The sequence below is a fragment of the Apteryx rowi genome, unplaced genomic scaffold (genome assembly GCF_003343035.1).
Source record: "Apteryx rowi isolate R43461 unplaced genomic scaffold, aptRow1 scaffold_976, whole genome shotgun sequence".
In the NCBI taxonomy this organism is placed as follows: domain Eukaryota; kingdom Metazoa; phylum Chordata; class Aves; order Apterygiformes; family Apterygidae; genus Apteryx; species Apteryx rowi.
This window is the reverse complement of record NW_020451289.1, coordinates 14,011-40,535: the sequence shown is the minus strand read 5'-3', so window position 1 is coordinate 40,535 and position 26,525 is coordinate 14,011. Positions and strand designations below refer to the sequence as shown.

The 26,525-nt window shown below is 37.9% G+C and overlaps 1 protein-coding gene across 1 annotated transcript; it reads left to right on the top strand.

Moving 5' to 3' along the window:
• Nucleotides 1-1,854: 1,854 nt before the first annotated feature.
• On the top strand, nucleotides 1,855-25,509 carry SUCLA2 (succinate-CoA ligase ADP-forming beta subunit). Its single transcript, XM_026054953.1, has 11 exons — nucleotides 1,855-2,087; nucleotides 3,985-4,168; nucleotides 14,245-14,344; nucleotides 14,547-14,709; nucleotides 17,419-17,547; nucleotides 17,997-18,135; nucleotides 19,797-19,958; nucleotides 20,041-20,183; nucleotides 22,486-22,606; nucleotides 22,912-23,000; nucleotides 24,700-25,509. The coding sequence occupies exons 1-11, from the start codon at nucleotides 2,001-2,003 to the stop codon at nucleotides 24,772-24,774; spliced, it is 1,392 nt and encodes a 463-aa protein (XP_025910738.1). The 5' UTR covers nucleotides 1,855-2,000; the 3' UTR covers nucleotides 24,775-25,509.
• The last annotated feature ends 1,016 nt before the right edge of the window (nucleotides 25,510-26,525 follow it).

Below are 26,525 nucleotides of genomic sequence, written 5' to 3'. Positions count from 1 at the left end.
CTGTAATTTCCAAGAACTGATGTTTTTATGGTTTGAGTTGCCTAGCTCCAGACCACCTTGTACTGGCTGTGTGGGCCAGATGGTGGCACTGGTAATCAGGCAGAAAGCAAAGACACAAATTCATGCATTCTTAGAATAAATCCTGGTTAGATCAAATCTCATAGATAACAAGGAAAAAAGACAGTGCAACATCCAAATAATTAGAGCTCTCCATGCTGCTGTTTATCACACTATAGAAAATGGCAGCAGCTGCCAGGATCTTTATAGAAATCCTTTAATATTGCAAGAAAAAGTAACATTTCTTCTTTTGATGTATGAGATAAAAACCTTATTTTTATCTTAAAACAACATAACTGGCAGGATAAGTTCACTTTACACCCCTAGTGAAAATAATAATATACTTCATATATATAGTAATTGTACTCTGAGTGTCTTATAACTCTTTTCAAAGGCAAGAATGAATTACCAGCCCAGAGTGATTTGTCTGACTTTCTTGCAGTAGCAACTGAGTCAGGATGTAAGCTCAGTTTCCTGATCTCCAGGGAATACTAGTCTCTCTACAGTAGCTCTGGATGACCCTCTTAAGTTTTGCCAAACTCTGTTACACTGTCTTTGTAACTTTGTTTCATTGCTACATACTTWTTCCTCCTTTTTCCAGGAGGGGAAGCCATTTCGGAGACCCTCCTGATGTGAGATTCCTGGTAGGAGTTATGAAATTTCCTGGAGCTTATATGAGGGAATGACATATAAGTACTACCCTGTGACAGAGCCACAGGCAAGTCTGGTGATCTGAGAAGAGTCAGTGTGGTTACAGCAGAGAGGTATTTGGCAGAGAAAGAACACAAAGTTGGAGTGTTTTTTTTTTTTTTTTTTCCTTTTGGAAGAGAGAAGTTGTTTACCAAGGAAATGTCTCAGATTTTACCAGCTGCAGTGGAAAGTTTTGGAGGGTCTATCGAAATTTTGCAGTTTATTACAGGTTCAATGACATGTACTCATGCCTGGAATGTCTGGACAGATCAGGCGCATAACTAAGCACTCTGCTGAGTTCACTGCAATGCTAACAGATAATAACAGCATATCCAAGACAGTGGAGGACCAGAAATGAAATAACTGAACTATAGTTACTATGTCTTTTGCAATGCTTGCCTAAAGGAAAGCTATTATAGCACACTTCCAGTTTCAGAACAAAAAATGCAACCCAGCCAGTTATTGGGTAATTTCAATTGCAAAACCCGTTAAAATTACAACTCCTGCATTGCTTTCCTTAAGATTAAATCTAGTTTTGAAATTCATTATGTATGGAAATAACTGTATCATTCCTTCTTATTTACTGTCAGTAGAGGACTTGTCTCATTCTGGCTTCCCAGGCCACTAGTCTGTCTTAGTTAATGTTTTCTTTTAAAGAAAAAGCATTGTTTCCTTGTGACTCACAAACTCCATTCCCTGGGTTCTGTAGAGAGTTCCGTCTTCTACATTAGTTTGTTAATGAAATGACTCAAGTTCGCCAGGGTAGATATATGCACCCTAATTTGCAAAAGCAGACGCACAGCTTTAAGCTGCATGAGGCAGAAATTATTTTTTTGTACCATGTACCAAGCCTAGTAGACTGGGGAAGTAAACATGGTTTTCAAAATAATTATGTCTAAACATTGGGTCTTCAGCTTAGCAATTGGTTTGTTTGCTTTATTGCATGAAGACACCTTAAAATACGGGGGGGAAAAGTATATCTTCGGAGTAAACACGATCGCTGATGTCCCCTGGTGAGCGAGGCTGGACACCCTGTTGCCGCGCCAAGTTCTCCCCGCCAGGGGGCAGCAGGGCCGCGCAGGCAGCGGCGAAGCAGACCATAGAGTCCTCCCCAGGCCGCTGTTATTGGGGAAGAGGAGCCGCCCGAGCGCTTCCTCCTCCGCCGCGTTCGCGTTCCCTCTGCTCCCTCCGCCTCCGCTCGATGGTGGCGCATGCGCGGTGAGAGGGGCACCTGAGGGCGAAGGGGTTCAGCCATGGCGGCCTCCATGATCTGCAGCCGGGTGTCGGCCGGGCTGAGGGGCAACGGCCTCCGTGCCGCGCTGGGCACGGCCACGGCGAAGGTAGCGGGCGCTCGGGAGCGGCGGGGGGCCGGGCCGGGCCGGGGGGGAGGAGGAGGAGGAGGGCGGGGGCGGGAGCGGGGCCGGGTGCGGCGGCGGCCGTTGGGGTGGCCCCCTGCGGGGCAGCGGCCGTTGGGGGCGGCTCGCCGCCCTCCCGCCGCCGCCCGGCCGCGGCGCAGGGGTGGCCGCCCGCTCCCGCACCTCCCCGCAGCCGTCTGTCCGTCCATCTGTCTGTCCGTCCTCGACGTGCGTGCCCCCGGCCGCTGCCCCGTTGTGGCTTGCGGCAGGTCTTCCCCGGGAGGTTCCCGTTTCCTTTCTCTCCACCCCCTCCTCCCCCTTCTCCTAACTTATTTGAAAAATCCCGATATTTCCATCCCTGCCGCCGTGCGAGTCACACGCGAGACCGGGCTATGCCAGTAAACACGCTGCTCCTAGCTCGCCTCTCCCTAGCAGTCAGTCCTTTTGGCCTGGTCTTGTTTCCCCTGAATCCTTCTTTGGAGCGTAATCTCGTTCTTGACTACAGCACCCGTGGAAAATAATAGGAAAAAGAGAACTAGCGAGTCTAAAGTGTAAAATCCTCTGTGCAAYGGTCCTCATTCCCCCTGCGGAGGAAGGTCGCTGTGAGTTGCCCTCTCATGTTATGCTGCAGTCTTTGAGGGCACGGGCAGTCAGTCAGCTCCAGAAACAGCAGCCACAGCAATCAGCACCTCTCGCTTGGGTCCGATGCCAAGAAAAGAGCCTGCTGCTTGCAGAAGGAATCCTTCAGAGATTAAATAGGTTCTGATGATTTGCTAGCCTGAAATGCTATAGTAAGACTCTTGTGTTGTCAGCACTGCCTGTTATATTTGAAATGAAATCAAATCTAGTTTATTAGAAATTTCCCAATACAGATTGATTTTTGTGGTACTTCTATCCAATAATACTTTTTTTTTTGTTTAATCAAAGATAAAGTCTTACTTGTATCCAAGTCTGTTTTATACTCTTTATACCTTTAATCTTTCAGCTCTAATCAATGTAGATAAATTGGCTGAATTCTCTCCTAAAGTCCATCAGTAGCCATTCTTTTTAAGAGGCATTGTTCATGTAGTATTACTTCTGATTTTTCATAAACAAAATTGATTTCTCCTGGTATTGCTGTACATGAAGTATCCAGTCAGAAATCCTCGGAGTCCTGTACATCAGTTTTGTAGAAGAAATTAAGAATCACTTACTCCGCACTGGAGTTTCCTAGACTGAATATTCAACATGTTTTCTTTTACTTAGTATTTGAAATGTTAAAGTTACCTTGCACTTCTGTCAACCCTCTCATTCAGTATTGATGTTTGAAACTGTTTATCTCTAATTTTCTGTTTCATAATGGTTATATGAAGGCTGGACAGTCTGTTCTGTAGCAAATTTGATGTGCCACGCCATGTACAACCTCTGAGTTTGATGTAAAGTAGTTCTCACTGCCCCTCCTCCCCAGAGCTTAGTTCCCTTAGCTTGACAGAAGACAATCTGCCAGAATTTTTGAACAAATCTATTCCGTGTGCTTTTCTTCTGTTTTCTTATTCTTCCAAGCTCACTGAAGATTTTTTTCCCTACAGATGTACTTCTTGAAGTACTTAAATACTAACTAAACACTCAAGGGTGTTTTAACCCTGCCAGCCCTTGCTAGTTACTGCTAGCAACTGCCCCAGCTCTGCCCCAGTAAAAACCTAGACATGACATGAATGACTAACATGGAAGAGACTAGAGAGTACAAGAACCGTAGGATTTAGTGTTCAGATGTTTGTACTGGTACACTAAACTGTACTTGTTTAATAAATAGACTTTTTTTTAAACCTAAGCAAGAGAATAGTTTAAAATACAGTCATGTTCTTTTTTTTATTTTTTATTTTATTTTTTCCTCCTCCTTCAGGTATTTGGTGGAAGTCCAGGAATACTCAATAACCATGGGTTTCAGGTGCAACGGCAACAACAGAGGAGGCTGTCACTACATGAATACTTGAGCATGGGACTGTTGCAGGAGGCTGGCATTTCTGTTCCACATGGACTGGTTGCAAGGTCACCAGAAGAAGCTTACAAAATAGCAAAAGAAATAGGTATAATACTAAAGAGAACATATACAATATAGATGTGGGAGGTGATGCAAGGTGTAACTACTTTTTCTGTCTTTCCCGGTAAGACTTTTCTTGGAGTTCTGAATATACCTTCTCTTTAAGAGAGCCTTTTCYGTGGATAAACTTCCTTGCAGATTTGAGTATTTACATACTGACATTTTCTAATCGGAAGTTTTCTAATGCCACAATGCACAAGCAAACAGTGAAATCAGTTAAGCGACCTAGTTATAAGGACACTCTTGTTTTTGCGTTGAGAAGGGCTTATGCCGTTATATTCCATCCCTGAAATTTAGGTTGAGAGACACTTGACCCTCCTTCCAGGGAAGGATGTGAAGGTATATTAGAGGCACTATTATTCCCATACCCCAGACTCTGCAAATGCTTTTCTTGTAACTTTTGATCCATGTTTAGAAGGAAAGTATTTTGAGAGAATGAGGAAAGTATAAATCTTATTATGTACCTAGACTTCCTTGAGATGTGTAATGCACTCTGGTTTGTGCAAATCCTACATTTCCCCTCTCAAGCTAGGTAGAGAAAATCTTGTGTGAATAGCTTCAGTGGTGGTGATAGGTAAGGCCTCTGTAGTCCAGAACTCCCACAGATCAGAGAAGGTGAAGGATACCTACCTTTATATTGCAGAAGGGCAAAATCCTTTCCTTTTGTGAACATGCTGTCCTGGCAGAATACAACTACTCCTTTCTTGTAGGGGGGAAGAACTATGTTGGCTTGTAGTCATGTGTTAAATTCCTGGCTTGCTGGTGAAAAAGCATCCAATCTCCTTTGGCTGGTGCTTAAATACTTACTTAGATTTGAGCTTTAATTTAGGACTTGACTCTGTCCGTTGATTTGCCCCTTTTACCTACTACCTGTCTCAATAAAATTTTTGGTTTTAATTTGGATCTAATATAAATTCAGCTTCTATTCTTTATATCTGCAATACTAATTTATATAGTTTATTTTAGAGCTTTTCTTCTTCTGGAAAAAATAAAATGTATTAGACTCGTCAAAAGGTTTTAATGGAGGTCATTGCTTGTTATATTCCATTCCCATATGTAAAAGCCTAAGCCTCTTTAGACCTTCCAATTAATTCAAATTTGTCATGATTCCAGAGGTTATATATTTTGTTAGATTCACTTCTGCTTTGTCTGTAGATTTAATGCAAAGAGAAGAATTCTTTTCTAGAGCAAGTTATACTGCTTTGTAATGTACAAAAGAGTTGAAAAGCCTCTTTCCCTTCAGACCTGATGTCCTAGAAATTCAGGTATTGTCTGCTTATCTTCTTTGCCTTGTTCCCATTAAAAAGTAACTGGTACAAACAAAATTATAATTTCATCAGTACAAAAGAAACTTGTTAAAATACTTCCAACTACTCTGAGAATAATTTAAAAATTCAGTCTCTCACCTCTAGTTAAGGATGAGCTTGTAGTATGATTTGAACTTCACAAATATGGCATACCCTTTTGCTTGTGTTAATATCTGCATAGACTTCCTGCTAGTGGCAGATGAGATGAGCCTATGGCTCTTTGCTAGACAACAGGAGAATGTTGTGAGTCAGGATTCCTTTGTTTATTCCTTTTTCTGAGAGGAGACATATAGTGAAGTAGATATATCTGTGATTGCTGTAGTGTAGCTCTGTATCATCCATGTGACCTCACAGATAGGCCTTATATCTTGTGTATGGATGCTGTGCAGCTTCTCAGGAGTAGGGAAAGTGAAGTTGTGAAGTATTTGAGTTAACATTCCTGTATAAGCAAAAATTAAGGAATTCTGGGCTTCTGGATGTCTGCTGTATAGAACTTCCTTTAAGTTGGTATTTGGCACAGACTGGCTCTGTTTGGTACTAGAGAAGAGAAAGGAAGMCTGTCCAGATGGAGAACATACTGCAGGGGCGTGGGTTTTGAGGCATTGCTTAAACATTGTCCAGAAGTCATTCTGAATAGTGTCAGATTTATCCTTTGCTGTAGTATTTTGATTTTCTCTGTTAATATAGCCATTTCTCCATTTGTTTTCCTTTAGTATGTACATAAATACAATCGCTAAGAGAGTGGGGAAAAAAATAGCTGTTGTCCACCTGCTCACTGTTTACTTTTATTGTGTAAGAGTTGTTGCAAGTAGATAATAAGATTATCTTTTGCTTCACTTTGTGTGCTAAACTGGTTTTTCAAATGTTTGCCTAAAACATTACAAAGATAGAGCAAGCAGTATTACCAGCTATCTGTCTAGTGCTGATCCACACGTTCCTGATAACCTTTTGTCAGAAACCTGCTCTCTGTAAACTTGAATTTTTGGCACTGGTTTTCCTTCTTTTTGCAAATACCTCATTCCGGTTAGAAATGGGTAACTTTTTATGCTGGTGTAGGTTAATAGCAAATGCACCCTTTTCACTAACAGAAATTATCATAGTTTAGCTGTATCGCTGTAGCTAATCAGTGTAACCCGCTTGTATAAACAAAGCCAAAGCTCAACCATACCAAGGATTATTATTACTGCAAGTGAACTGGCATGAGGTAGAATCAAGCTGATACACAGTAATGTTGCTGTTTCTCTTAGAGCTTGATTGAAAGAGGAAACTCTTAAATAATCAAAATGATAACATTTGTTAGAATTTCATCCAAAGCTTTGTTTCTCTTGAGGTCTGAAGCAAGTTGAAATAGTCTGGACACCAGAAAGCATTCCACCCTCCCCTCATTTCTTCAGGTTCTTGTACTAATTTTTTTTTTCTGCTAAAGTCCAAAGTGTCCTAAATAGAGCATATTGCTTCCCTATATGTAATTTTGAATCTTATGTGAAGTAAAATGCCATATTTGAACTTGCATTGTCTTATTCCCTCTAACATGAGATGAAATTAGATGCTGTGAGAACCTTTTGAGCAATGATGACAGATCACTTATGAGTTGAGTCTTAAGCAAGCAACTTCAAAATTCTCTCTCTCTTTTTTTTAAAACTTTTCAAAGTTTGATTGCTTAACTTCTGCTTCTGGTACCAGATTTCTTCAAATGCTTTCTTCAACTCAGATTCCTCTTCTAGCTGTGATTCTGCAGCTGCTTTTTGTTTTGTTTTGCTTTTTGTTTTTTGTAAGAAAAAAAAGCTTTTTTTGTTCTGTAGTGGGAAGGTTGGACACTAATTATTACAACGTTGGTTTTCATATAGTTTTTTCTTTTCGTATTTATCTGCCTTTCTGAGAATCATCATTGGAATTTGTTATTTGTCACAAAGAACTTTTCCCTATAAAAAGCCCTCTATCTCATTTCAAGTGAAGTATTATCACGTAGTAGTTCATAGAACTCTGTTCCTTCAAAACAACTACCGTTGAGTAATTCAGTCACTTAAGAGAGTTTTAGACCTTCTGTAAATGTTGCTGCTCACTTAATTTTTATCCGGTAGTTCACTGTCTCCATTCGGTCTCTTAGAACCCAGATCTAAGTTCTGCTACTGAAAAAATCCATTCCACTCAGAGCTGAGAAGACTTGTATCTGATGTGGTCTTTAAAGATCTTATTGATTTAAAAAAAAAAAAGTTTTTTCTAATTGTTTGTGGTCTTGCAATATGTGGCTCTTCATATGTTACACAGGTGTCTTACTTAAATGTTAAAGAAGTGAGCTGAATAACTTCTGTTCCAGAGTATTCATAAGATGCTGTAGTTTGTCTTGATGAAAGCTTCTAAGTTTATGGTTTCCTCTCAGCCTATCTGTGCATTCTAGCTAACACTTGTAATGACTGGTGCTGATTTAGGAGGTGATAGGCATTTGCTATCAAGAACATGACTAATAAACCCCATGACTATTGCTTGAAGAACAGCTGCTTCATTAGTGCGATAGCACATAGCTCAGCAAGAACAGGCTCTTTGAAATTACAGGCTTATAGTATTGCGGTTTGTTGAGACAGCACCTATGAAAGTATATGTATCCCTGTAGTTGAAGTTTTGATGCCTCCTGACACCTTCCTCTATAACAATTGTTTGGGCAGAAGGGAGTGACTGCTGTATGCCTGTAGAAAAGCCTACTTTTCTGCTGATGTAATATATAAATTTCTGTTCCTGATGATTTGAGAGGTAAGACTTCTGAAGTGATTAATGTCTTGAAGCATCTTTAGTATTCTGGCAGTGTTGTAGGATTTTAAGATAGTAGGTCCTAGACCTTCATGTTCATGACTGACTTTCAAATTTTAGTAAATAAAATAAGCTGTATAGAATAGGAAGCACTGTGAAACTGGGTGTATAACATTCTTACACTTTTCTAAACCAGAGTTTTTGAAAGGCAACTTAAAGCAATGGAGTCTTCTCTACTGCTACTCTTGCTACTGCAGTTTAAAAGATCTAGTCCGTCTCTTTATCAGTGTGGTTTATAAGGAGTGATCTCTCTTTGTATATTTTCTACAGAATGACTCAAGTAATTGAGCTTTAAATTCTCTTGAGTGTTTTTATCCTTTTTCTGTCTGTTGCCTAAATGTACACTCTGTACCCATTTTAAAAAAAAAAAGTAATGTATAAACCTGTGTAGATTTATAAATCAATTTGCTGATCTCAGGCTTGATTTAGTCAGAAACCAAAGTTTACTAAAATGTGTGTAATGATTCTGTTAGGCAAAGTACGAGCTTTTTCTTTATTTGCTCTTCAAAAGATTTGGTATACCAGACACAGTTGCCCAGAAGCTTGTGTTGTTGTCTCCTCAGAGGATGCCACACCTTCCTTGGTAGTCTGTGATTATTATTATTTTTTTCTTTGTGTCACACTGAAAGCTCACATCTAATTTGTTGTTCCTAGTACTTCTTGCTTGTTTTGCCATTATCAGTTTTCCTTGTTTGGGAATTATCTCCTTGCATGCGTTAACTGATTGTCTTTTAGATTGTCTTTAGAATCTGAACCTCCAGACAGAGGAGTTTATTCAGCCATTGTAGGACATGGATGGTGTTCTAAGAGACAGACTTGTGCGGAAATCCTTGATCACTGAAGTGTTCAAATAAATCTGCTGTAGTGATCAGATTTATTAAGGATAYTAAGTAGTTTTTTCAAGTATGTTTCTGCTTACCTGCCAAAGTCTTTAGATAACCAGCAGTAGTAGTCTAGGAAGTCAAAATTTACTGCATTTCTGGCAAACACTGTTTTTGACATCTGAAGGTTACATTTTGCTTCAGCCTTTGCTTGCCTGCATAACACTTCACTCCTTTGAAGTCCTAATATCAAAGCATATTGATAATAATTCATTAATTCAAATAACTCATCTAACCAGCAGATTCAAATTTTGACTGCTGTATTTTAATTGCTTGACTTAAGCTATTGCCAAAACAAACCAGACTTGCAGGTTGATGAAAAATTTGATGCAGTTATTTAATTAATGGCAGAATGCATTTGYGTAGAAAATAATATTTTGTAATAGGCATGAAACATCTTGTTCCCTCTTCTGACTGATATGATTCCTTCAGTGAAAGTATGAAGATTCCTGGCATATAATTATCTCAGTAACCATACTTGTGGTTTGCATGTAATGATTCATCTAGCACTTGAAAGTTTCAGATGCTGAAAAAAATGTTCAAGTTCAATTCTAAATAGTTATTATTTATTTCCAAAACAAAACACAGACAGTATGCTCCTAAGAGATTCTCTGCTTCCATTCAAAGTAAGGGTTGGCATGCTGTTTATGGTGAGACATGTTAATAATGCATTGTTAGTTGCCAAGCCTATCTTTTCCTTCCTTGATTCCAGTAAATACAATGATATTGTCCAAACTTAGAATTTTTATTATATCTCTGCAACAAGAAAAGATTGATTTGCATTACAATTGGATAGAGATTCTTCTTGGAACTAAAAGCTTTTAAATACAGGATTAATGAGGCAGGAGATATGGGTCTCTGTTTCTCTCCCAGGGTAAGTTTGCAGTTGAATGGCAGTTGAGGACTTGATTGATACTTGTGCTATTAACCTATCTCTGTCTCTTACTTTTTTGGTTATTTACACAAACGTGTTGCCTGTTTTATCAGAACACATTAGTCTTGTATACTTAGGAGAGTGTCATGGTCCTAACCATCAGACTTTCTACTTGCACAGAAAATATCAGAGATAGAACAACAATCCTTCTTGCCTCTTAGATAAACTTATGATAAGATCGTATTGTACTTCTTGGATCAATGCATGTAAAGAGAAGATGCCTTTCTCCTAATTTGAAAGCTCAGAAATTATTCCTTCCAATCAAAAAATACCAGTATTGCTTGAAATAAAATCAGGCTGTTTCCTGGTTGCACTTCCTATCTTTCATTGCCTAGTTATTAAACCATTGCTATAGATGAAACCTATAGTATTACTATATAGATTTGGTTGTCCTGAACAGATGCTAACTCAATCTTTTGCTAATTTCAGGCACTTKTTCTTCTCATTGGTGTCTACTCTAATTTTCTGAACACTTCCTGATTCTTTTCAGTCTGTTTTATTTATGTATGCTTTAGCGCTAACTCCCATTAATATGGAAATGTTATTGCTCTTACAAAGGTCTACTGAGTTTTGTGTTGCCTCTGTAGCTTGTTTGCCTGTGTAGCTTGCTTGCCTCAGACTTTAGGTGTACTGAAAAGTTTGTTGATTTGATCTAGTGCCCAGGGTTAACGCCAAAGCTTTACCCTTTCTCACCACTGCTGAAAGCAGCGGTCCAGCTTTCTGGCCTGTGCACTTCTGTGTCCTTGTGCATTTTCTAGTGCTGTCACACAGTGCACAGGCTTGTGGAAGTCTGCTAGATTAGCTTTTGCTTTAAGTTATTACTTCTTCTGATATTCTTGAAGATATCACATGAGTGCTTGTGCTGGTATGAGCAAGTAAACTGGAGTGAAAGGCTGAGGGCAGGAAACAGGATAGGTGCTGTGTTAGAGTAGTGCTAAGCTGTTGTAATTACTTGTGTGGATACCTGCTCCTGGGCAGAGACTGCTATTTTTTTGTCTAAATAAAAGCCTAGCAGTATTTCAAAGCAGTGTAAATAAAATGGGGAAGGGCCCAACTATTCACACTAAGTTAAAAATGCTGCAAGTTTCTGCTTTCCAATTTATTGTAGGGCTCCTGTATGGCAACAGTTTTCTCTGCTGTGGGAATGGCTGTATCAGATTGTGTGGTAGTGCTGCAGTTGTTACACTGCAGTTGAGGTGTGTGACCAAACGTTTCTGTCATCTGTGGTTCTATGGCCACTTTAAATAGGAGCTATAGGAAAAAATGTTTATTGAATAATAAGCTTTTTGTTTGGATCAAGTTATGGTTATCTCAGGTCATGATGCCTTTAAGTTAGTTTCAGCTACATCTGTGAAGTTTAATTGCCTGTAAATTGCTTGATCCTATAGGATCAGGCCAGTGGTGCATCCTGCCCAGTATTCAGTCTCTCATGGTGGCAGAAGAACGTGCTATTCAGGGAGAATGTGAGCCTGGTTATTTTCTGCAGTCCATATCCCTCATGTAACCCCAGCATCCGTAATTGTTCTAGGAATATTAGAGGCAACACCTCTGCCTAGTCTTTTTAGTGTATGATTATGGAGCTGTTGTACAAGAATTTGTCTAATTCCTTTTTGAATCTCCTGATTCTGCTTCCATGTCTCTTCTCATGCCTTCCACTATCATCTGTGTAAAGAAGCATCTTTCTTCTTTTTTTAAACTGACTTCACTTGGTGGGTGGTGGTTGTTTTCGGCTGACATACAGCATGAAACAGTGTACTGATATACTTGTAGAAGTTTTTTTTCCTCTTTTGTTTTGTCCTTCACCAGGTATGGTTAATGACAGTAATGAGGTTCCTGCTTCAGTCTCCTTTGCTAGATTAAAAGAAGTGCTAGGCTCTCTTAGTCCCTTCTTGTAAGAGAAACTCTTCAGTTCACTGATCATCTCAGTAACCGTCTTTCCAGTTGAAGATTACTTCTGTGATCATGGCCAGAGCTGAACATAAAATTCCAGATCAGATCTCATCAGAACGTTAGTTGGCATCTGGTTCAGACTTGTTCATGTTTTGGTATTTATTGCTGGGAGGAATAAACCCTACCAAGAAGGTGCTTGTGGATGAATTTAAGACTTTGTGAAAACTTCTCTGTAGAAGCAGCTTTTGCATTCTAGGCTTAGTGTAGGAGATGAAAAGTAGGGTGGAGAAATAAGACCCTCTCTTCTCAACTTCCTAAGGGTCTGTAAATTGAATTTCTTGGTCTTGATTGCTGAGTATATAAATTCTGAATCTTTCTCCAATGCAAAACTTCTATGGAAAACTCAAAATAGTAAATTAAATAATGCTGCAAATATTTTGAATCCTAAATATTTGAGTAACTTCAAATCCTTGTAAAGGTTTCTAGATAAATCCCCTGTGACCAGGGGAGCAAATGTCTCTTTTGAATCTCTTCACAGAGAAGAAATTATTTCCCTCCATTTCATGCTAACACTCAAAAGTCATGTGCCTCCAAATGTTGTGTTTGCGCTTATGTAGAAGATAAGTTGTGTTTAAATGAGTGGAACTTTATTTTTTAGCTTGTGTGCTAGAGAATGTGGCTTTCATTTGTCTATAAAGCTACTATTTATAATCCTGTTCATCATGACGTTTAGTCTTTCTTAAAGCAAGCAAACTTTGTACTTAAAGTAATTGTATAAAGGTGGGTCTCATGAATAAAAAAGGCCAAAGTCTTGTTTTGCATGGCTTCCGTAAAACATGTTAATCTACTTGATTTCCACTACTCAGTAGCTATAAAAATAGTTACCTTCAAGAACTGAATTAAATCTTAGATAATAAGAGACCATAATAAATCTACATATAACTTGCATGTATATAGCCTGCATGCTTCTCATGCCAAAGAACTTCATATTAGTTGTGAATTTAAATGTCTCTGTCAGTTCATCCTGACAATGACATAAATCTACAAGTAGCTAATTGGGAGTAGTAACTTGAGCATTCCCTTTGCTCATAATCACCTTAACTTCTGATATTATGCCTATTTAATTCCGTCTGGGCTTACAGTGTGCAGGTTAAAGTTTGAATTAGTACAACTTCTTGGTGCCTGACATAATCCTTCTCACTATGCACAGAGGGTAGTTTTGCTCAAGCACTGTAATTTCTCTGATGCTTTTCCAAGGTTTCTTTTCACATCTGAGAGGACAGCAAGTTCTTTCTTTGCCCAGAAAGACCAGAGTGGCTCAGCTAACTGCAGCATGGAACAAGATGGGATGGGCCACACAAATGTGAATGGCGCAGCTCTTGCATCTTGCAGTCTAGTTGCTTTCTGCAGTGTATTCAGAGTGTAATTAAACTTGAGTTGTATCTCAGAGCTTTGGTTTTCCTCCTTTATCACCTTAAATGACTTGATATGCTTTATTTGCTTTTTATTTTTCAGTGACACTGTAAAATAGCCCAGTTGATCATGAATTTATAATTTTACTTTTTAATATAGTAAAAATAAAAATTTTACTTTTTAAAATCCAAATGCACAGCCTGCCCTACCTAGAAGAGTATTTTGGAAAGGAATTTTAAAACAGTTAAAGACAATTAACTAAAAGGCTTGCTCTGCCTCTTCTGGGAAAAAATAGTGGATTTGCTTAGGCCTCTGACTTCTGCAAAGCACTCATGCTTATGCATCAGTGCTCTGCTGAATGGAAGCCATAATGGACATACAATTAACTTGGGTAAGTGCCATAGTTACATATCATTGCTGAGAAGATAATGGTTAAAGTGAAAACATAGGGTATTCTTATTTGTCTGAGGAAAATAAATTTAATCTTGTTAATAGTCTGTGAGATACCAACCCTTTCTAACTGATTGCTTAATCACTTGTGATTCAGACAAATGTGTTATGAAAATAAATCAGAACACTCAAAGATGAAAGATGTTTTTCGGCTACTAACTCACCAAGGTTTGTTCACAGAACAGCCTAAAGCTGCAGTTTGTGGATGGTTTGAGATTTTCAGGATAACCTATATGAGTTATGATACAGTTTTTGATTTACATATTTGTGTTTTGAATCTGGGGAGGAGGGAATAAAATGAAAAGAGCCTTTATTATTCTACCTGGGGCAAATCGTTTTTAGGAGTCACATATGTCAAATTGTGGGTTTTCTTTCATTCTAGGTTCAAAGGACCTTGTGGTAAAAGCACAGGTTTTAGCTGGTGGTAGAGGAAAAGGAACATTTGAAGGTGGCCTCAAAGGAGGAGTGAAAATAGTTTTTTCGTAAGTCACTTCTAAATTATCCAACCAAGTGGAAAAACTTCAAAATTTTATGTTAAGAATGAGTTGAAGCTATTGATTAGTTTAAAACCAATGTTTTAATTATTAAGCTTAAAAATAACAAAAACTAGGTAAGATTTTTTTTAATGCTACTTCTGTTTTTCCAGTGGTTTCCTTGTCACATTCTGAGCTTCTTGTATTCTAGTCCAGAAGAAGCAAAAGATATCTCCTCCAAAATGATTGGAAAGAAGTTATTTACCAAGCAGACAGGAGAAAAGGGCAGGATATGCAATCAAGTATTTATCTGTGAGCGCAGATATCCCAGGAGAGAATACTATTTTGCGATAACAATGGAAAGGTCATTTCAAGTGAGTAATACTAGAAATAGAACTCAATTAACTTGCTATAGCTGAATTAAAAGAATACTGTTTGCTGTAGGGGTCACTTGTATCTGAAACTCAGAAATATACATGAGCTGCCCTTCCTTTGCCAGTATCTCTGACTATATGGTTGCCTTAGCATTTTGAATGTTTTAACAATGTTGTGCTACAATTTAAATTTAGGAAATAATAAAAAGAGTGGTGGTAGCCCCAACTGAAATCCAGAGTTGCATGGCTGCAGGGGAGATGAGTGGAAAGAAGGGATTGTTTTCATTTTGTTTTTAAAGTTGACACTTATCTGCCAGATGCTTATACTAGAGTTTAGTTTAAAAATACAGCTATCCACACAGGATGAATAAAAGTATTTTGGAAGAGCCGATGGTTCTGGATAAATCGGGCATCTTGTCCTCCAGTGTGCAGAGATTCCTGGGGAGCATCCCTTGTAATTCTGGAAGTGCTGGTAGCTTTCTTATGCTAATACTCCTCAGAAACTGGTAAGGAGATTTGGGCCTGGAGGTCTGTCTTCAGAGCTTCTGGAATGAGGGAAGCCATAGTTTTCATGTTCCTATATTCTATATGGTGGGTATGTAGATTTTAGGCTGCGATGCAAAACCAGTTCCTGAAACCTGTCAGTGTATAATCTGGTAGAATACTGCTCTGTTATCAAGCAAAGAGAATGAATTGCTAAATAACTTTACCAAAACCATGGTAAAGCAGATCTTGGAACTTTGCCTTCTGAAGCCCTACAAACTGAGGTTAGTCTACCCACATGCTTAGGAGTTTATGGAGGCAGAGCTCTTTGTAGTTTAAGAGGAGTATCTCTGCTGTGAGTATGAAATAATTTTGTGTGGATTAATAAGGAAACTAGTCTTTCTCTTGTTTATTTACAAAATCACAAGTTAAATATTGTATGTGTTCCCTCCTCTTCCTTCATAGTGTTCTTTCTGATAAGTAAATATGTTTCTTGGGTTTTAGTACAGTTAAGAGACTTGGACACTTGTATTCTGTCGTACTGCATAAAAGCTGGGAAGATCAGAATGTTATAGTATCCATGCCAGACTTACCACAAGGTGGCATTAAAATACTACAAATGGTTGGATTTTGTAATCTGAAATTTCGTACTATTTAAGCAAGCATGCTTATGGAAAGAAAATTTACTTAACCGATTTAAGCAAGTTAGGGAGAGAACGCAAATATGTTTTCCTGACTTGCTCTTGCTATCGTATTAAAAAAAATTGTGTTAGTGTATATTGAGCATAATTGTGGAGGTTATTGTTTTGCGATAAAAATGTTCCTTATTATTACTGTTCAGTTTTTATTTCTTGTTTTTAGATATGCTTATAATTTCTATAACTTGTCTAGGATGATGATGATGAGAAAATACCTTTCAAAAGAAGGAAATGTGATGGTTGAGTAACATACATTGTGTATTTCTGTTGCTGCAAATCTCTTCAATTAAGGGAGAAAAAGACCTCTAAGACGGTTGACAGTGCAACTGGGTGTCTCAATTGCTATTCATCAATGGGACAAGACTTCTTATGTCTTAAGCAAAACTGTTCACTTTGGTTAACTGTACCAAATGATGAGTTGAATTATTTTTATATCATGCTTGTAGCTTTCTGACTTTGTTCAGGATGTGAATATCCTGAAATGTTGTGCTGAACCTTGCTGCTCAGTGTAGGATAATTCAGCATCTACTTGTTTCTGTTTGGAAGGACGGTGATGGGAGGRGAGTGGTGTGGTTGTTAGGCATTCTGTGAACCACCGTTGCACTTTCTGCAATTAACTGTCAACAGCTATAAAGCTGTTTAATGTTTAAAACCTGTGCTAATAGGAAGTGCTGCCTTAGTACGCCAGCTGTCATAATCCATGCTGGCTGGTGATAAGGGCAGGTAGTTGAGATGACACAAGGGAATATATCTTGACTGTAAATTGGAGGAATATTCCCTCAGGGAGAGATTTTTCAGATATCATGGTAGTGAGTCCTTGATGCTTCTGTTGAGATGGAGACAGAAGCCTTTTTGGTTTTTCCCTGCTAAGGATGTTGTCAGTTTCAGCTATCTAATTTCTTCTATTATTGAATAATTGAGTGCTGTTTTGTCAGAACTCTTTGGCTTATTTTCAGTGATGGCTATAGTTAGTGAGCTTTATGATCCAACTGAGTAGGAATGGCCTGTACTAACTTTGCACTAGGTTGTGCGGATCTGGATTTGTCCTTGGAGCTGGAGCTTGACAGGGTGAATGAAGGAGTGCCTTGGCTTTGATGTGTGTTTGTGTAGGCGTGAGAGGAGAAGGGGGAAATAAGGTTGTTCCTTCTCTGGTGATAGTTTAACCTAGAAGATAAAACACGTGACTACTAATTTGAATCTTTCTATCAAAATTTAAAACCAGTATCTTTATGTTAATTCCTCTGTTGATATGGGATGTACAAAGGATAGAGTTTTCCTTGTTAGAAGAAATTGGACCCAAGATACACCTTACAGTTTGGAAAGTTTTATTAAAAGGGTTTGTGTAGATGTATTGAATAGAAAAGATAGTAACAGTCTCTTCGGTAGGAACATATAAGTAAATTGTCCAAATCCCGGTTTTCCAACTAACAACATGGTTTTATTGTTGTGGGGTGTCTTATGGGAAGAACTAAGTTTCAATGATATGGTATAAAATTATTTACACTTTTTTTTTCCCTTCTTGTTCTAGGGTCCTGTGCTGATAGGCAGTTCTCAGGGTGGTGTTAATATTGAAGATGTTGCTGCAGAGAATCCTGATGCGATAATTAAGGAACCCATTGACATAGTAGAAGGCATAAAAAAGGAGCAAGCTGTTAGGGTAATTGTTAATGTGGAAAAGTACACATTAGTGAGGATGGGAGTGCTGCTTCTAAATTTTATAAAGTGTACATGCCTTGAGCCTGCTGAGTTGTCTTAAACCCTTTTTGACACTTTAAACCAATTGTACTAGATATTTAAATATTTTCAGTTTAATAGTTAATATAAATCTAACTCTGCGCAGCAGTGTTTTATATGTATTTGTAAAGGTATATAATGCTGATCTTGCTTCTAATTTTACTATCTCTCTTTTTGGATAAGTGCAGTCTTTAATATTAAAAACAATCTTTTCAAACCCAAGAGTTATTTCCTTTCTGGAAGATAGGAGAAATTCTTCTTCTGCAAATTCTGTTGATGCTRAAATAATAGCTAGACTGGGAGATTCCTAATTTGTAACTGTAAATCAAAACCTGAACACCAGTGAACAGATAACTATTCTTCTACTTTCAGCTTGCCCAAAAAATGGGTTTTCCTCCTAATCTGGTGGATGAAGCAGCCGAAAATATGATCAAATTATATAACCTTTTTCTGAAATATGATGCTACCATGATAGAAATAAACCCTATGGTGGAAGATGCATCAGGAGTTGGTAATGTTTCTTCTCTTCATATTGCTCTTGTAACAGGTTACATTTTTGCAAATCTAAGGTAGTTGCTATAAACTGAACTTCTGCTAAAACTTCAGCTGTGTACAGCAAAAGGACTTGGCATTAGCATGCTACTTTGAGAAATGAATTTAATATAGCAAATAAATCTGGGATTCTAAGCATAGTAGGTATCTGCTCTTAGCTGCTAAGTATCATCTAAAATTTAAATAGCTTTTTTTTTTAAGCCACATCTTCTGTTTGGGTACCCAGCATAAGGCATTCCTGGAAACTGGGTCTTTTCAAAGTTCATGATTTGAAACTTGAGCCCTCTTGGGTGTTCACAGTTGGTACTGAAAAGGTAGCCAGAATAGCAGCAACTTCTAAAAATCTCCTGCCTTTACTACTCATGCAGCAGAAAGACTAATTTTGACAATGTGTTTTAAGGACAACAGGTTTTCAAGTGGTCTCTTGATTTTTTTTTTTTTTTTTTTAATCAGGTTTTTAGCATATCCAGTTGTAGAGAAGTTAGCTGATAACCCATCACAGCCAATTCCCCTCTCAACAGCAACAGAAAATCTGTGGAGAATGTTTGTACTTGAACTCAGGTGTAACAATTTTAAATTTAATGATGCATGCAGCTCCTTTGTCCAAGTTTACAGTTACTCCACCTTTACTATGTTTTTTAAGTCATTCACTTAAATGAGTATGCTACTCTTGGTAGAATGCTCGTTGGTAGGGCTTTAGAACCGTATGGAGCAGTAGCTCACCTTTGTTTCTCTTGCTTTGCCATTTTTATATCATCTCTAGTGAGGGGTGGGAATGACATTACATTTGTACAGACAGAAAAAGAGTAGTTAGTATTGTCCTTGAAACACAATATAATGTTGTAAGAGAGCAGAGTTCCAATATGAATTTTTGCTGTGTGGATATTAACTTTGTATAGACAGTTTAGTACATGTACAAGAGTTATGTTGAAGAGGACATTGTACCAGACACTGATATATGCATCAGTGAATCTGTGGTTAATATTCTGAAGTTGGCTAAGCCAAAGGAAGTTGGGGAATTCTCCCTTGCCCTCAGTAACTGTGTTCTGATGTAAAGAATACTCTAGATTTTCCATTTCAGCTGCTGTATCTAAGTGAAACTTTATTTTGTGTGTGTGTTCTTCTGACACCTTTTCTTCCAACTCAGCTAGCTTTTTCTGTTATGTGTGCGCGCATGCACACATACACACAGTCTCTCTATATATATTTAATCTAGAAGCAGAAATCTAAGAGGAGTAAAAAAAAAATACCAAAAGAAGGCCTTCTGTAGGGATTAATCTGGTGCTAACTATTTAAGCATAATTTGCCCAGATTTATCAAACAGCTTGTTGTGGAGTTCTTTCTTTTTAGCGTGTCGCAAGAAATATGGTTATCTTTGCTGTTTGCACAGTTAAAGGGACTTAATTGGTTGTCTGTGTGGGTAACTGGAGAGCATCTGGCAGTCTTACCTCCTGTGAAATGTGTCATTTCAGCAAAACTTAAGTTTGCACTGCATAAGCTAGCCACCAAGTTTGACTTCACACACTCTTAACATGTTCATGTAACAAATGACCTATTATTTTAGTAGCAAYGGCATTAAATGACATGTTGATTTTTTTTTTCTTCCTTCTTTCCTTTCAGTTATGTGTATGGATGCAAAGATAAATTTTGACAGTAATTCAGCCTATCGTCAGAAGAAGATCTTTGATATGCAAGATTGGACACAGGAAGATCAGAGAGACAGGGATGCAGCAAAAGCTGATCTCAACTATATAGGATTAGATGGAAACATAGGCTGTTTAGGTATGTCCTGTTTGATGAATGTTAAGTGACTTTTAATGGATTTATAAACTGAATTCCTAAATGTTACCTTTATTTTTTATAGTCAATGGTGCTGGTTTAGCTATGGCTACAATGGATATAATCAAACTTCATGGAGGAACTCCAGCAAACTTCCTTGATGTTGGTGGTGGCGCTACAGTGCAGCAAGTAACAGAAGCCTTTAAACTTATTACCTCTGATAAAAAGGTGAGGGAAGAGTTGCCATATCAAGGTACTATATGGTGGAAAGACAAGCTGTGCTTTAAAATATAATGCTTAGTACGTGTTCTTTAGAAAACAGGTTTTACAAGCGTAGAGTTAAAAAGGGAAGAAAATGGAGATGTTAGCTAAATCTTGACAAAGATGAAGGCTTGAAAAAGTTTTGAAGTTCTCTCCTTTTTGAAAGATATTCTTTTGTTGAATATTGAGTAGGCCGTTTGTGTCCCCCTCACTCCCCCCACTGAAGGAACAGCTGTATTTGACTCTTTCCCAGAAATCCTTTTGAGTCTGAAATTCCTTCCACCTGCTGTTTAAGCAGAAACCAGTATTCAAATGGATTTCCATTCCTTTTCTTTTCTTTTCTTTTCTTTTCTTTTCTTTTCTTTTCTTTTCTTTTCTTTTCTTTTCTTTTCTTTTCTTTTCGCACTTGGGTGCCTGTTTTGCAGCTGGATCTGATTTGCACATGGAGTTGCAGGGTGGATATTCTGTGCTGTACACAATAAGATTCTAAGGTACTAATTATATGATAATATAAGATCAAATAACTTCACAATGGGCTTGGAAGGCCATTAATGCTTTGTCTTATTCAAAATTTCTCAGAGATGCTTGAACATTATTAGAATAATAAATTGGTTGTAACCARGGGAAGAACTTTACTATCCCAGAAAGGTAACGGGAGGACTGACTTGATTGTCTGCGTGAGAGTTGACTATTCCAAATGGGAACTGGATGTCAGTTTGGGACTTTTTAAAAACAAACAAGCAAAAAAACAAAAAAGGAGGTAACAAGGTGGGAGTGCCTTGCAGGAACTGTTAATGATATGTTACTTTTGCACCAGAATTTAGCGCAGCTCTTGCCCTTCTTTCAAGGAAGGTGCCAGAAACAAATAGAGGCTGCTTGTTGTGCACACAAGGGCAGTGCTTAGTTTCTTCCCCTTTAGAAAGATTCTTATTAAATGCAGGGTCTAACATTCTTTCCTAGAATGTTCTTACTTCACCTGTTTTCAGCAAACTGAGGAGAAAGTGAGGGACACAGGCACAGAACACCTGAGGGAAAAGGAAGATGGTCCTCAAGCAAGAAGAAAAAAGGAGGAAAAAACTGGGGATTGGCAGTTTGGAAGACAAGTTCTTACAATGCCACATTGTCTGCTGACTCATGAGATGCTGTTCAAGCACAATTCCTACTCTCTTTTCCTTTCTGTCTGTCTTCAGCTGCTTACTCTTTTATCAAAAAGGTGACTAGCTGGTATCCTGGTGCTGAAAGTAAAACAGCAGTGCAGCCCACTGGTGGCATGGACTGGATTCTAGCTGGGTCTAGTTCAGGGATTGTTTGGAAAAGCCTTGTAGGTGCCAGTCTAGATTGCTCTTGCTCCTGTTCCTGAGGGGTGGTAGCAATGTGACACAGATGAGCCAGTCTAATAGCAAGAAAGTGGGAACCAAGCTACTGTTTGCCAGCTGCACAGTGTCTTGTCTTGTTAAGTTTATTCTGTGTTTTAAGGCTGTCCATTTTTTTGCTCCTACTTTTTTCCACATTTCACCCACTGACTGAAATCTTTTCACTCCTCCTTTCTACCAATTAAGTAGGAAAGGTCTTTTCCTTAAGCTCAGACTTGGTCCTTCTGAATGAAAAATATTTCAGATGTCTTACCTTTAAACATGATAGCTTTTGATGTAAACTGTATAAAGTATCTTGCATATGAGTTTTGTGTATTTTCTTGTGTTCTTCAGGGTGGTTTCTTCAGTATGCTGAGGGACCAGTGTGGAAAATACCTCTGCTTGGATAATGTTAGAAAGGGGAAAATTAAACTGTTGACAAACTGAGTAGTTAAATAGCTTTAATTGCTGAGGTTTCATCTGTTTGATTTGCTTGAAGAAAAGCAGCTCTCTTTAGAATATTCTGAGCATGACTTCAGAGCATGACTAGTAATGGGCAGTGATAGATTAGTACAGAAAATGTTTGTGTTTCTGTTAATGTAATTATTTACAGCTTGTATTCTGTGTAAGGGAAATGGCTATTGCCTGCATCTCATGCTGATTTGAAGGACAAATGTGGAAATTTCCAGGGACAGGCATTTTTGCAAAAGCATTTTCCTGAAGTAAATGTCCTGCTGTATGTGAACTCTACTTTTGCTCCTGATGTTCTCTAGAACACAGATGTTCGCTTTATTGAGCTAAGGCCCTCATTGCACTTCTAGAACTTTAATTTTCCCCAAGTTGAAAGGCTGAGTACTACTTTTATCTGCTGTGCCTCTGGCCATTTTTAATTTGAATATTGTCATTTTTTTCTGTAGGTACTGGCTATTCTGGTAAATATTTTTGGTGGCATTATGCGATGTGATGTGATTGCACAAGGTATCGTTATGGCAGTAAAGGATTTGGACCTAAAAGTACCTATTGTGGTACGGTTGCAAGGTGAGTATTCTTCATGGGTGGTAAGTGTATTTCTATCTGTACTGACAAATATTCTGAAGCTTATATTTTGCATAGCAAGTTGCCTGCAAGTTGAAGACTATGGAAAAATAGGCAAACCTAGAATTTAGGAGTTAAGGATTGACAACTTTAATAGAGATTTCCTATTCTTACAACTACTGAAGTAGTTGTCTTCTAGTTTTGTCCACCAGCTTACTTTTGGAACACCTTCACTAGAAAATATAAGCATACTCTGGAAGTAGTAGTATGCCGTTCAGTAACGGTTGCATTTTTGTCTGTTTCTTAAGGTACACGGGTTGATGATGCCAAAGCTTTAATAACAGCTAGCGGCCTCAAGATCCTTGCCTGTGATGACTTGGATGAAGCCGCTAAAATGGTAAGAGAGCTGTTTACATTCAGAACACAGCATCTGTTACAGAATATTCAAAAGTGAAACTCCTTTCAGTCAACTAAAGGTATCCTAGGATAAATCACAGTGTCAGTTATGATCAAGCCCTTGCAGCAAATATTTTACAAATTAATTTGTACATAATTTATAAAGCAAAGAACTATGTAATCAGAAGCTATTACATTCCAAAAGTTTCTGTATTTGGGACTTTAATTCCCCCCCCCCCCCCAAAAAAAAAGGTTAAAAAATAGGTTTAATTGAAGAAAAAAACAACCCCCCCCCCAGGTAAACTACCAGATCAGTCATCCTCCTTGGTAGGGAATGGGTAAGAATTTGGTTTTATAAATTGGAAGAAAATACTTAAATCTAGATTGCTGAAAAATGCAAGGCAACATTTCCTTTGATAGAGCACTATATTTCAGTGTGCATAGTTAAGGCCATACATATTTGATTGCCTTGTTGCCTCATCAGGTAGTTATATATACAGACAGGTTACTTTGCTTCCTGGGGCTGAAGCTGCAGAAGCAGCTGTGGGTCACTTGGAGGAAGAATCTGCTTGGCCTGACAGTATGTCCTCCCATTTTAGAGAATAGTGTAAAGTCCTGCTAGGCTGATCAAGCTTGTACTTAGTCAACAGAAAGCTTCCTTAACAGCATATATGGGTCTCTATGCTATACTGCATCTATGTAATGTGTCTCCTAAACCTGCTGATGTTCTGGCAATTAAATGCATTGGGTCATGCAAGTGGAGTTTGAATTAGTTTTGTAATCTTAGATTGTCTGCAGAGACCCTTTTTGAAAGGGTTACAGTTGTATTTGTATGTTGTACATAGGTAATTCTTTAAACAGCTTTATGTAAGATGATGGAATGAATGGGATAAACAAACAGAATCAGCATGATGAGTTGAGTATTCCAAGCAGTGATTATAACCAGAGATATTAAAGGCTTTTTTTTTTTAACCTAAATATTCAATAGATGTTCATAAATGATTTTGGTTAACTAGGATTTTAGATGCTTTTGAAGTTAGGTAATGTGGAAAAGGAAACATTACAAATGTGTAGCAACAAAAAAGATGATTGATCTACAAAAAATTTTAGAAGGGGTCTGGTGGATTTTGTATCATGGGGAAACTTAAAGTTCTGAATCTTCTCTTTCCTGATGATCCTCTTGCTCAATTGTAGTATTTGATTCTAAGCAGGAATTAATCCACACAAGTTTTGACTAATTATGCAAGAGGAGTTGAGCCCCTGTAAGGTATCAAAGTATGGTCCAGAAGTGCTTGTAACAAAAACTTACGGGAGGAAAAGATCCTAGATATCTAAAATCCCTTGTAAATAGGCAACCCTTGCAGCCTTCTCCCGCTTCCCCTGCCCCCCAGCAGCATGGTCGATAAAGTGGTAAACTTGCAGCATTTAGCTTGATGTTTGCTTGGTCGTAAATGAGAACCAGACATTGTATAACTGTGTGAGATGGTTTGGGTTTTGTTTTCCAAAAGACTTGGCTAATTCTTCAATTAAAGGTGGTTAAGAAGCACTGGACTAGGTCAGTGTGTTGGGTGGTCGTGGTGGTTGTTTTTAAACACTAAGAATCTTATTCTCTGGCATTACTTTGTTTAAAATGATTATCTGGTCCAACTCAGTCAACTTAGGAGTGTTTTAAAATGAAGCCTTTATCTTCTCTTTTCCAGGTGGTGAAACTCTCTGAAATAGTAAGCCTAGCAAAACAAGCTCAGGTGGATGTTAAATTTCAGTTGCCAATTTGATCTGAGAAATGTCATGCCACTGTCTGATATGTTCCCTGAAATACTGTGTTCTGTGGGATATCTTTCTTTTTTTGTGTGGAGGTTTAACTTGTTTGACAGGCACACAAACTTAAAGTACCTGGTCTTTAATGTTAACATTCAGAATGGTCAGAATTCTTGTAAAAGTGTGTATTGCTGATATTTAGTCCTTAGTTGCTGTTTGCAAGCCACCAGCTTCTGCTGCAGAATGTCACTGGCAATATACTTCTACATTGTCCAAAGCAAAGCTTCTGGTTGAAAAATAATTATTCTGAATAAATTCTAAAGTTACTTTACTTGTAAATTTATATTAGCCTTGGTTAAAAATAAATATGACAAGACTCTAGTTGTCCATGTGGAGAAACATATTGAAACGGTATTTTATATTGGAGACAGTTGTACTTAGCAGTATAATGAACTTGAGCAAACCAATCATTATTTATGAACAGGTGCATTTGAACTTGCCCAGAAGCATTTTTTAGAAGTGCTTCTCTGAAGTGGCTGGTTACTCTTCTGGGCAACATGTTTAATCACTACAAAATATACTGTAGCACTTAGATTTTCATGATTTCTCATCCTTATAAGAAAGCATCATGTAGTTCTGTATATGAACAAGCATTTACCATGCTTCAAGGAGATGAAACACGTGGAGAACTGGAATGTCTATTGTACATCACTAATAAAACTGTACATTAATAAAATGTCTCCCAAAACTTTTACTGAGATTTTCTTTATACGTCACCATTCTGATTAGTAGCATAAGCTCATTGACTAATCTGTGATTTAAGGTGGTAAGCTAAAAGCTTTTTAGAAGTAAATTTATAATATCACATCTCTTCAGTTGTTTTCCCCTTCAATTGCATTGCCTAATCAAAATGTGAACTTGGGCTGTGTTGAAAAGCTCGGACAAATACTGTGCGTATAGCATCTTACTAAAGTGACCAAAACTGATCTTGGCATGAACAAAGATGCAGGGAAATATTCCCTTTATGAGAAATGGTGCTTCTACCTACAAATCTAATACTCGGTACTAGTTTTTCTCCCCTTGCAATGCTGTTGATTTTGGTGTTACATAAAACTTGGAACTTGGCTGATAATACTTTTATCACTTGGTTTAAAACTTGATTCTAAATTGCTATTTCTCATTTTTTGTTGTGTTGTTTCTTTGCTTAAAATCCCATTTTCTTTTCACTCTGAACTCGGACTGGATTATTTTGGATTCTAGTTGACTAGTGTCTGCTGTCAGTCTGGCATGCTAAATTGGTCTTGTGGGTGTACTTGGAATTGCTTTCATTCAGTGGCCTTCAATGCATTTGTAGAGATAATTAGTTTGAATAGACTTGTTAAGCATTGAATAATTCAGAGAATATAATTCATTTCTAGCTTATAGTTTTGCACTTATTCTTGTATTTTACTTTTGAAATCTATATGGGATGATAATGTTCCAGGTGCATAAGTAGGTATTTTTTTTTAAATATACTTCTATCCTAAATCTTTTTAAATAAGGGGGAGGGAAAATAAAACAAAAGTGATTTGATGTTGCTAAAAGTGACAGATTGAAAATGGTCTATTAGTGCAAATAATGGAATAGAATGGAGACAAAACTAGATCCTGCTGTTAATCAAGAACGTCCTTATACGCTGTTTGAACTGTTAAATGTAGTTGAATGGGGAGAGGGAGACAAGCAGGAAAGAAAAAACGGTATTATAAACCATTTCTCTCTTTAAAAAAGG